We start from the raw sequence: 12,803 nt of genomic DNA on the forward strand, positions 1-12,803 counted from the left end.
TCATTTATTATATAATCGAATGTAAAAATTGTTAATTGTTATAATTATTATTCGATTTGGTTTTTAAAGAATTTATTGGTTAAACCTCACCGTAATCTAATCAGTCGGATGAAAAAACATGATATTAACATGATCACTGAGGAAATAGTGAGTGACACAAGCAGCTGTGGCTCTTTAGTTTAAAGGAATCTTCACTGATATCTTATACACTTTATGGTCAAAGGTTTGTGGACACCTAAACATAAGATTGATATGTACTTTTTGAACATCCCGTTTCACATTTAATCCCCGTTTGCTGTTATAATAACCTCCAGTCTTCTGAGAAGATGTTCCACTAGATTTTGGGGTGTGCTTGTAAAGATTTGCTCATACAGCTACAAGGGCATTCAAAAACCAGGTACTGATGTAGGGTGAAAAGACCTGGGGTGCACTCAGCGCTCCAATTCATACCAAAGTTGTTCAGGGTTGAGGTCAGAGGTCTATAGCAGTCCATTTGGGATCTTTCACTCCAACCCATGTGTAGAAAATCTTCATGAAGCTGGCTTTGTGCTGGAACAGGAAAATCATGCTGGAACAGGTTTGAGTCTTCTAGCCCAAAGTGAAGGCAGTGATGTGTCTAAATATGCTGGTAATATAGTGAATAAATAACATTTTTACCATTATATCCCGAATAACAGCATTTCCCTGTAACCTGGATACAGCACACAACTGGTTTCTTTAAGGAATGACAAGAACACACCAGCAACCAACAAACAACACCAGAATCACTAAACGTCAAAAATATGGTGGATTTTTCTTTTTAGAGAGAGAGAGAGAGAGAGAGAGAGAGAGAGAAGGAAGGCAGAGGTTTTTTAAAACACTTAGGTAATTGATGGAGAAGGCGGAAGGCAGAGAGAAAGAGAGATTGAAAGGAAAGAGCTCCCTTATCCATCACAGAACAGGATGGACGCTTGGGACTGGAATATATTTCAGCGTGACTTTCTTTATTTGAGCATCTAAGAGACTTTTGGGTGTTTAATTAAAACTGTGTGAAAGTGTGTAACACAGCGTTTGTGTGTGTGTGTGTGTGTGTGTGTGTGTGTGATGATGTTCCTCCACCACTTCACCAGCACTGCAGACGCACGGCTCGACCAACAGGAGCGCGCGTAGGTAGGAGACGCACCTGCGAGGCTGCCATACCATTCGTGACGCCGAGGAGCCGCGTTGTGTAGCGTCGTAGAAGGGTTTCTTTCTTCTTTTCTTTTTCTCCCTTCGCGTCTTTCCTTCTCCGCAGTAATTGAGTGTGTGTTGTGTAACACTGCGTGTCGGTCGGTCGATTTTGCAACAAAAAAATCCACACAACACACGAGCAAGACCTGCGAATGAGTAAAAGTGAGTGACTGGAGAAAAAGAAATGACCAAATGGATACTGATTTACCAATTTGACGACTCACCGCCTGAACCTTCGGTCGTTTCGACGCATATTTTTTGTCATTTCTTCACTTTTGTTTTTATGACAAATTTCTGTTGAAAAAGAAGAAAAGAAGTGGTTTTAACGGCGCGGCAGCCTGAGGGAAAGGACTGAACATGCGCGCGCATGAGCCCGCGCGTGCCAGCTGCGGGATCTTACCGCGAGTTACCTGAGAGGGGGGAAAAGGGCGGGAAGCGCGCGCTGGATTGGAATAATAATTATATTTAAAAAAATCTAACGGTCGGCGCGCGTGCCGCACACGCAGCCTCGGACCAGAAAACATGGGGTGAGGAGAAGGAGAAAGAGGAATGAAGCTCTGTAAGTAAAAAACACGGAAAATATCATATTATTCTTTCATATAGTATATTTTATATTACTTTTTCCTTTCCTAAGTATCCATCTTAATAGGATACAATACAAAATACATATGTATATAAATCTTCGTTTTGTTTTTACGTCAGTGTAGAACGACTTGTTTTTACACTTTCTTCTTCTTCATATGAATTTGCATCCGGTTTCAAGATAATAAATCATAAGATAAAGTTTTTTTTATATATTTAAGCCTCAAAGACTATTCAGATACACATTCTTGTTCTTGTTTATGGCCTCCTCCAGAAGCTCAGTGTGTGGGAGTTTGTGCTCAGTCCAGCAAAATGGTGGACTGACTTTTTACCGATCTCTAAGTCAGTATCTGAGCATTTCCTTTCTCTCCTCACTTCTTCTTTAATGGATTTAAGTGCTGAAGAGGGCAAAGAAAGCCCTTTAGTTTTTTGTATTAACCCCATGCATACTTTTCTTAGGGCATTTTTCAGTACAAGCAGCTGCATGATGCACATCTGAGATGTAAAAACTGTTAATAACTCTTCGCAGCTACACTGATGAAGATTTCTCCCATTGCTATTGCTCCAGTATTGGTCTTCAGTATGCCTTAGGGCATCAACATGGACGATGACCCGGACTGTAACTGTAGTCACTTTAGTTGAACAGTCATAGTTACAGTTTTTCATTGATTATCCAATATTTGTTCGAACCCCCCCACTTGACTTATTCAGTGGGGGGGGTTGAAAATCACACTTTTCAGGACTGATTTTGCCGCTGCCCCCAAGGCCTGGGCCATGGAGTCAAACCCAGACAGCCCTAGCCGGGCTGTGGAGTACCTCCTGGAGCTCAATAATATCATTGAGAACCAGGCGAAGCTGCTGGAGACGCAACGGCGGCGCATTGAAGAACTTGAGACACAGCTTGACCGGGTAAACCAGGAGAACAAGGACCTCCGTTTGGACAAGAAACCGGGAGCTGACAGCTCCACACAAAACCACAATCATGAACAGAACTCCAAGTCCAGTGGACCATCGTCTTTGACAAACCACAATGCCAACAGTGTCCACCAAAACAGCAACAGTAACGTACCTTCATCTACAGTTCCTGGCCCCGCTCGGAGGACCCACACGAGGCTGAGCCGAGGCCTTTCATGTGGTTCGGCTCCTGTGGAGAAGGAGAGGGGGAGGCTGGAGAGGAACGACAGCATTGGAACCAACAGCACATCTACTTTACAAAGGCAGTAAGTAGCTCACGTTGCATCATGTTGTATTAGCCCCCCCATCCACTGCATATTGATGGCTAATGGGGTTTTTGGAGGCTTGAATTTCACTTTTGTTGGATATGCTTTTCTTCGATGTATAGCTTGCCACTGTGTGGGCTGCTGTTATAATTTAAGAGTATCTGCCTTTGCTGTGTGGGAGTGCTAAACGAGCATGCTGATTTGTTGTAAAGGGTCGTGAGGCATGTGTGTGTGTGTGTGTGTGTGTGTGTGTATATATGTATATGTATGTGTTAGGCATGGTTTTTTTTTTCTTGGTGGGTACCAAATAAAAAAAGCTCCTGAATGTTTGGCTTCTGCTGTAAAATTAGGGTTAGATTTAGGTGTAGCACATCGTGGATTAGCGCTACATTAGCTACATGATTTCAATGGGAAATCCTTATAAGGAATAAAAGACAAATGTATGTGTGTCTGAAAGAAGTGCTTATAAATTATGTATGGTATTTCTATATATAATGTGTTAAGAGAGTGTATTACTGTAATTAATGTGTATTCCTGTGCCTGAGCAATATAAAAAATAACTGACATTGGCTGTTTTTGTCCAACGGCATGAATGCTTTAATCTTGATAAATAATTTCCATCCCCTTGCAGATGTTTCCATGAATTGGAAACAAAATAAATTAGGTTTTGTCTTAATCACTGAAAGGTTAAGTTGTTTGCCAATGCTTTCCTGTGTCATTGGGTGAAATATGTCCTAATGAAAGGAACCACTACAGAGAGTGAGCCTCAGCATGTCTTCCTGCTTGCTAAAGTAAGAATCCCTCTCAGCTCATATAATTATGTTTGCTCTCTTATTGCAGCCAGCTGCAGCTCAGCCCCATAGTTTCCTCTCAAGACTTTCTTGATTCTTCACCATGGTTCACTCTCCCACTTTTACAGTGTCTGTAAGTCAGCTGGACAAAGAGATCTCGCTCCGAAGATTTTGACTGCGGAAACAAGGCTGTAACCTCACTGTAACATTGTGGGGATTAAACTATAACGATCAGGCATAACATCATGACCACCTGCCTAATATTGTGTTGGTCCCCATTTTGCTGCCAAAACAGTCCTGACCCGTAGAGCAGTTTACAGCATTAACTTCTTCAGCAACTTGAGCTACAATAGCTCGTCTGTTGGATTAGACTAAGCTTGCCTGCCTACGCTCCCTGCATGCATCAATGAGCCTTGTCGTCGGTTCACCCCTGTTCCTTTCTTGGACCACTTTTGATAGATACGAAACACTGCAGATCAGGAACATCCCACAAGAGCTGCAGTTTTAAGATGCTCTGACACAGTCGTCTAGCCATCACAATTTGTCCCCTGTCAAACTCACTCAAATCTTTATGCTTGCCCATTTTTCCGGCCTCTAACACATCAACTTTGAGGACAAAATGTTTACTTTCTGCTTAATATATCCCACCAACTATCAGGTGCCATGATGAAAAGATAATCAGTTTAATTCACCTCACCGCTCATAATGTTATAATGTCATAATGTTATGTCTAATCAATGTATATAGTGATGATTTAAATAACATCCCAGGGTATATTACCCGCTATGTTTTAGTTCGAATTTTACATCAAACATTTTAATCTTTTATCATTCTTTCTACTAGAAGACTATATAAGCGATGTCAATATGTCAAAATATGTCAATTTCTTAGACAGGTAAATTTACTGAAAGGATATCAGGTAACCATGTTCAATAAACCTATTTACAATATGCTTTCATACATTTTTAATCTTATATACTGTATATAATGTGCTAAAAATATCTCTATTAATGTTTCATGTCTTGTCACATTCATAATGATGCTTTATGTTACAAGAATCTCTTGAATGTTTGCATCTCTTAAAACCCTGGTTTAAAGTTTCTCCCGCTTCTGTAAAGCCCGTTTTTCATTTGATTAGCCATCTCAAACCTTTTGACATTGTTGAGACCTGCTAGACTGCAGAGCCAGACTTTAAATATGCAACTTTTTTTACTTTTAGTTTTCATCCACACATTTACAAAATTTAACAAATAATTACACACAGTTTTACAGTGGAATCCGGTTATGTCGCCGGCCTAGAGGACGCCAAAAAGCGTCGAGATAACAGATGATCGAGACAAATGAAAACAATATGGCGGCAATATATTACCGTGCTTGAAATGTGCGTTATTGAATAAGAATGTGCATGCACGTGTTTTTGGAGTTTTTTACACAACAGCGTTGCCGTGATTTGTTTGATTGGTCATGCGGATTGAGATAACCTTTAATGCGGATAAGAAGGCGGAAGCCGAAATAAACGCAAACAAAGTTTATTGAGAATACTCAGGAGATAATCCACCAATACTTGTAGCAAAGCAGTATTATCCAGTGGTGCGCTCCGGGAGCACGGTCCACGAAGTTCTGTGAAAGCAGAGACAGTTCATGTAGAGAATCCACGGATCCGCGCTATGGAAAGCGCAGCGCTGGGCAGCAACGGATAAACGTGGTGCAGACAGCGTGAGCATGGAAAACAGCAGGATCGGGGTAATCTGGGGTGCCGTTGAGAGAATGTGGAGTCCAAGAAGAAGGGTACATAGCGGGATACGTATACGCGATTACACAGACCGCCATGAACCAACACATACGATCATGCACAAACAATAACGGACCGCAAGTGTATGGAGGTGAGGGGCTTAAATAGGAGATGGGACGAGTAAGTGAATGAGAGTCAGGTGTGTGTGACTGCGAGGAGCTCACAGGAGAAGAAGCAGGGTGCTTCGGGGAATGTCGCCGCTAAACGGGGCGTGGCAAGGAAATTCATGACATAACCGACGTTAAGTGGCAAATTTGCCCCCCCTTGTGCTCGAGATATTAGGGTTCGGCGACATAAAAAAATAAACATAACCGATTAAAAAACGCTAAGACAAAGCGAGAATTTGGCGGTTTCACTTTAAAAACGTCGACTTAATAGGGTTGGCGATTTAACTGAGGTCGAGATAAGTGGGTTTGACTGTACTTAAAAAATCAACAAATTTCATTTTTGGCAAATTGGTATATTCAGACTGTAATTTGTCAGTGATTTTTCACTTGTTAAACACGTTAGAGATAATAGAAATTTGAACAGATAGAGTTTAAAATATGATAACATACCCCTCACCTCCCAATCCATGGCAGTATGTGGATCGGTTAGGATCAGTTGCCAACATTTATATATGCTGCCCTGTGATGGACTGATGTCACTTCTAGGGTGTGTCCAGGGAAGTATTAGTGCAAGCTCTGGGTTAGCGGTTTAGGTGGGGGGTTTAAGCTTCAGTATTGCCAAGCTGTCATCTGACCCTAACTTCCCAACATCACTGGGATGTGTGAAGAAATTATTTCACGTCTTTGTAGTGGCATGTAACAAAAATAATTAATAATTAATACTAAAGATTCTAAAACAAATAAACCACTTATTTAACTTAAAGTTGAGGATCACTGAATACTGTAAATTTCTTTCTGATCTTTCGGAAACATTATGACATTCTCTTATTTTTTCATTAATTAGACATGAAATTTCTGAAAGTTTCATTTAGTCCTTCATGATAGATGTCTTTAGCACTATAGTACATGTATGTATATGTATTGTATTGTGGTATATTTATATTTATGGTAACAGTTTGGGGGAAATTACATATGGCTGGAATGGCCAAGTGTCCCAATATTTTAGTTCATATAGCGCACATAAATTGCCAATGAGGATCTGCTACAGAATCTGTGAGGGTCAAAATAGCAGGAAAGCCACTGCTATAAACTTAATCATAACTTACTTTATTCGTTTATTTATTTATTAGAAATGTGTTCTATCGCTTAATTGAACAAATTCTTTTAATAAGAAACTCAATCTTGTAATATTTATCAGACCCTTATGATAAACACTACTATGAAAACGTTTTAATGCCACATAAAAAAAATAAAGAAATCTAAGATTAATAAATCCAAATTCGTAGCAATACAAGAATAAAGTTGTAATATTTTAAACCCAGACCCCGGCTAAAGTTTTGGTGACGTCAAGCATCGTTCATGGTTGATTTCTTTGATCAACATCCTCGTAGTCTCTTGAGCGACAACATATCCCCTTCGAAAAGCACGCCGGTGTAACCATCGATATCATTCAGACTGCATAAAGGAGGCAATTTTCTCAAAGTCTCTTTTTTTCCAACATAACCGCTGCAGTGTCTGTAATTATTGATTACTAATTACTACTTATAACTCGCAATATCCTTATTGCTAATTCCTAACCAAAAGCAGGATTTAACCAAATTTTCCACATCTATTTTATGCAACACAGCTAAACTTTTCTCTCAATTCTGTGATTTAAAAAAAAAAAATTATAACTTTATTCATAGTTTCTACTTTATTCTCAAAATATTTCGACTTTATTCTCGCATTGCTGCGACTTTATTCTCATGGTTATTTATTTATTTATTTTTTTACGTGGAATTGAAATGCTGCCTTACTACATACAGTGTATCATCCCTTTTAGGTTAAAAGATAACTATGTAAAATTATGATTAATATTCATTCACACCTCTGTGCGTCACACTTATTACACATACACTGTTACACGTGTTCACCCCCTCCTTTATTCCCTGTACTCCCACGAGGCTAGTTAGTCATTAGAAAGTAACACATTATAGTTCTTTATGTAGGTGTCAAATGCTGTGGAGCTGGTTCAATAGATCACAGACCTGTTTATGTGTGCATTTATTTATATGTCTGTAATCATTACATGGTATTGCAGAAGAGAAATAAGAAACCTCTTATATAACATAACAGCACTTGCATTAATGAAAGTATATATAAATCTTATAATTATAGAAAAAAAATTGGGACGAGTCATTGCATAGACAAGTATCTTTGTGTCTAGTGGAGCAATGATATTTTAGGACCATCTTCTTTGCTTGCCTTGCAGCAAGCTGCATTCCTCTAACTTCTTTTTGCTCTTATATGCATGAAATTAATGATTTGCTCCCAGATGATGTGAATGAAAATGTAACAAATGTAATTAACGGCATACGAGTGAATTTCAATCGCATTTTAATTTTTTGTGTAAAACTCGGTTGTCTTTGCTTTCCCTTACTCTTTGTCTTTCATCCCTGCCATCTGTCTTGTATTACAGTCAATTTCTCCACCTGAACTCATTCTCTCCCTCCTTTCTCTCTGACACTGCTGATAACAGATGGAGAATCAGCCTGTGTCCCACCGTTTCACTTTTAGAATGGTGCATGCTGAGAAGAGGTCTCTCTCTTTTCCACCCCCACGTTTACTATTCCAGCTTTGTTTTAGGCTTTTTCCTTTCCTGCCTTGACTTCCATCTCGTCGTCCTTTCTGTTCTCTCTTTATTCCTTGTCACTGTCTGTGTCTCATGTGTTTTTTTCTTTCTTAGTAGCACTCTCCTTCACTTAGCTCATCAGCAGAAGGTCATGGTAATACTGACAGCGCTAATTATTGACCTGCGTTTAGCTTTTAAATGCTACAGATGACACAGGCTCCTCAGCAGGCTTTCTCTCTCTTTATCTCTCTCTCTCTCTCTCTCTCTCTCTCTCTCTCTCTCTCTCTCTCTCTCTAGCTATTTCTCTCTTCTCTATGTCACTGTCTCCTGCATTATGTTCCAGCTAGTCAATTCTATATTTGAAGAATTGAAGGTGTCATGAAAACTAATGAATGTTCAAATGTGTTGTCTATATACACAATATGGGCCACAGAATTTAGTTTAGTATTAAGTTTAAACTATCTTTTTTTTCTACACACACTCTAATGCAGTATAAATGTGTCTTGCACAGTACTGCATATATTCTGGATAAAGTGGTTTTAAAAGTACAGAGTTAATGGCTTGTGTGCAAAAACCCAGCTAGCAGTCAGTGGTTGTCAAAATTACTACATCTGGCAGAATCTTCAGCTGGTAATTACACCAGCTTCCAAGTACAATCAATTGATTGATCCTGTTGTAAATTTTTTTTACTTCTGTATAGAAATGTTCCAATAAACCTCAGTCTTTTCTTTTGCATTGCTTGGGTGCTTTCTGGCCAATATGAAGCATCAATTTGAGGCTGAAAGAGTTATTTCAGTATCACTGTGGTCTGTGTATGATTTTGACTTTGTTCTTTCGATTTTTGCCTTTTGGTCTTTGATTTGTATTTTGTACTTTTAGGACACTTTTGCTTTTCATTTCTCTTCTTTCATGTCTCCTATGACAAGAATTGGCAGTGGCAGCCTTTCAACTACCTACAATTTAGTTTTAACTTTCCATACATCTGTATATAAAATAGAGTCATTTATTATATAGTGTAGCAGCTTGCTCAGAGCTGTTTTACACTTGCTCTTGTCCAGCACTGTTCAGTAGAACAGTTGTGTTTACCAGGTTCTATAAAAAAAAATTTCAACCCAACTACATCTAAAATTTTACTCAAAAGACTTGTATGGGAAAGGTCACAGTGGTGCGCACACATTATCCCCTCACACTTTTCCTCTTCCATCTTACAGTAGAAAACAGTCCTATAAATGATGGGTTTGAAGGAAACTACTGCAGATAAGTAAAAAATTACATAGTGAAAACAGCAATATAGCTTCTTTGTTATGACTAACAATGTCTTGACATTTCAGATGGAAAGCATTAATAAGTAAGCGAACAGTTTGAATTTTAATATTGTTTACGATTAAATGACCTATTTTGAAATTAGTCCACATTGGTGTAGGCTCCAACTGAACCTGTATTGGTCAAATAGTCATATATGTGTAGCAGTCTGCTCAGCGTTTCTAAACTAAAGGCAGCACAGCCATTTATATTACTCATGTCTTTCTCTTTTGAGCAGATCCACACAATTCATTAATCTGGACCTGAGAGCTGTTCATTGTAATGAGAGATGCAGCACCTTTAAGACTCTTCGTGCTCGCTCTCTCTCTCTCTCTCTCTCTCTCTCTCTCTCTATCTATCTATCTCTCTCTCTCTTTCTCTCTCTCTCTCTCTCTCTCTCTCGCTCTCTCTCTCTCTCGCTCTCGCTCTCTCTCTCTCTCTCTCTTTATCACTGTGCACTTAAACCTAATCTTTGACATGTTTGCAATTTTCTACTATTGGTAACAGGTATTTTACATATTCTCCAAAAGCCTCACACTGTTGGCACAAGTGTTGTGTATAGGCTGAAAAGTGCTCGTTAGCAATAGAATTTTGCTATATCGTTATATGCACTATGTACACTCACAAGCAATTTATGAACACATGTACCTCTGCTCGTTCATACAATTACCCATTCAGCCAATCACGTAGCAGACCAGTGCATAAAATCATGCAGATAATGGTCAAGAACTTCAGCTGATGTTCTCACCAAACATCAGATTGAAGAAAATTGCAATCTCAGTGCCTTTAACCTGGCGTGGTTGTTGTTGGCAGATAGGCATGTTTGAGTATTTCAGAATCAGCGGATCTCTGGAAATTCTTGCACACAAGAGATTATAGAGTTTATCCAAATCAATCCAATGAGCAGTTGTTCTGTGGGCGGAAATGCGTTGTTGATAAGAGAGGTCAGTAGTGAATGACCAACCTGGTTTTAACTGGCAAATAAGCACTCTTTTAATCTGGTTAGCAGAAAAGCGTGATCTATGAATGCGCAACCTTGAGGTGGCTGTGCTAAAAAAGCAGAAAACAACATTTGGTTTAACATTAGGTCAGCTAACAACTGGAATCTGAGACTAAATTGGGAACAAACTTGCTCAAACTGGATAGTTAAGGAGGAAAAAACTGCTGAATGTAGTCTAGTGCATTAATGAAGATACTAATGAGTACATGATAAGTTTCTAAATTAGTGTGTCCTTCCTTGACAAAAATTCAGCAAATCACCAACATTTCAGCTACGAGATTTGGAGTCTGAAGACAGAATACACGCCGGTTGTGTACATAGCTGATTTGTGTATTGCCACAGGCTCGAGGATTTGGAAAGAGTAATGCCAACTAGGGCTGTAACGATTCCTAGAGTAACTTAATTACAAAAATACATCAAGGAAATTATTTTGCCTCAATGCTTCGTTTAGTCCATTTAACTGCACATGGAGCACTGCGTTTCCCACGGACCATTATTACTGTCGCTCCAGCCGCTAAACTCTAGAGTGCTTTGGACAGGAAAACACAGAAAACTTTGCAAAATAAAAAATGAAGGAACAGAGAGAAAATGGTGAGAAGTGAGAAGAAGATTGATAAGAAAGCTTTACACAGCGACAATGAAGTGGGATACAATCAATAGAATCTCATGGTATCAAACTAAGCATCAGATTCCTGGCGAGAACTCTGTCTAACAATCAGCTCTGGAGGAGACAGAACAAATACAGATGAAGCAGAGGATGCACCAGATGCACCAGAAATGGATGGGATGTTTATGATAAATAAAGTCAGAATTTCGAGAGAAAATGTCAGAATTAGGCAAACTTTTTTAAGTGGCAGAAACAGGCTTCCATAGGATTCAGACCAAGAAAAAAGAAGTTTTCAAAGTTTGGGATCAATTTAAACTAAAACATAAAGAAAACACTATACAGTGCATTTAGTTTTTTTTTTGATTGTTTGTTTTTTCTTAGAGTAATCTTAAATGTAATTTTTATTAATGATTTGTATATGTATATATTTGTATTTACATTTTGATATAATATGGAAATTAAGTGAACTAAATGGGTTTAGTTTTTATAGATGTTCTTGTTTGCAATTTCAGCAATAGAAATTTAATTTTTCTAAAAAGTAAACAAGTTACTTGTTCATTGCTCATCAGAGACCTGTCTTATTTTCTCTTGTATATTTAGTATTGCTCTTTAATAAAGAAAAAGTGCTTCTTATCCGATTACTCTATAAATCGTTTAAATAATAGTGGAATACGCGATTTCTAAAATAATCAATAGCAACAGCTCAAAAGCCAACCATACTTCCAGCTTAGAGGTGCATTGCACCATAGTAAATCATATTCATTATAGCACTGCATCAAATACCTGATTTGCTATCAAGTTAAAGAATGTTTCTGGCATTATTAACCTGAAATCCTTGATAAATCCTGTGGTTTACAACAGGGTTCACAACCTTTCGTGTTTTTTCTGGTATGCACACAGACACACCTCCCTGCAACGAATTATCAGCATTCATCTGAAGTCTGGTTTCTGCATAGCACCATAGATACGCACATCACACTGTTAGAATTCTGGAGGACTGCATATCATCCCATCAGTGAGACTCTGCATGCTACGTTTACCCATAAAATCCTTCTCAGCATGGCAACACAAATACACAAATCCATTTCACCACAGAAGTACAGACCAGCCTTCATCCTATACTGCATAAACTTCTTATGACTGCCACACTATAGATTCACCTGCACACAGTAAGGCACATACACAATGACAGAGGATGGGAATGTTTAATTACTGAGGCTTAGACATAAATTAGTGAGGCACAGTAGTGTTAATTACTACTGTATACTTTGCTTTGTGTCAGCCCCTCGTGACTGAGCTACATTCGATATGCATTCAATTTTGACCTCAGGCTACCTTTACAGAGCACAGAATCATATACCAAGTCCTTCAGGGAACACTTTTGTAGGCTCTCATCTTTTGCTCACCTTGTGTTATCAGTGTTCATGCTAAAAAACTTCACTCTGTGAACTATTTTTGAACCATTTTGTGTAAGTTTGGATTTATGTTTTTCATCAAATGCCTGCTGGAAAAACTAGATGAAGGCTTAGTTGTAACTTTCATTTGAATTTCATAAAATCATTTGAATTTCATCTCTTGGTAA

At 38.6% G+C, this 12,803-nt stretch overlaps 1 protein-coding gene and 1 long non-coding RNA gene across 6 annotated transcripts in view; one reads left to right on the forward strand and one right to left on the reverse strand.

Moving 5' to 3' along the window:
• Positions 1–962: 962 nt before the first annotated feature.
• Positions 963–1,575, reverse strand: LOC124400103. Its single transcript, XR_006928321.1, has 2 exons — positions 1,434–1,575; positions 963–1,355 (listed from the first exon to the last, which is right to left on the reverse strand). It is a non-coding gene; the product is annotated as an uncharacterized LOC124400103 (long non-coding RNA).
• iqsec2b (IQ motif and Sec7 domain ArfGEF 2b) overlaps positions 1,349–12,803 on the forward strand; it is a 60,073-nt gene continuing 48,618 nt past the window's right edge. For 3 of the 5 annotated variants that reach the window (XM_046871697.1, XM_046871699.1, XM_046871700.1), the window contains exon 1: positions 1,349–3,011. In XM_046871697.1, coding sequence (XP_046727653.1) covers positions 2,566–3,011 — 446 coding nt within the window. In that variant the 5' untranslated portion in view covers positions 1,349–2,565. The remainder of the gene's footprint in view (positions 3,012–12,803) is intronic. The other 2 variants (XM_046871696.1, XM_046871695.1) reach the window with 2 other exon arrangements.

The sequence above is a fragment of the Silurus meridionalis genome, chromosome 17, assembly GCF_014805685.1.
Source record: "Silurus meridionalis isolate SWU-2019-XX chromosome 17, ASM1480568v1, whole genome shotgun sequence".
Lineage (NCBI taxonomy): Eukaryota > Metazoa > Chordata > Actinopteri > Siluriformes > Siluridae > Silurus > Silurus meridionalis.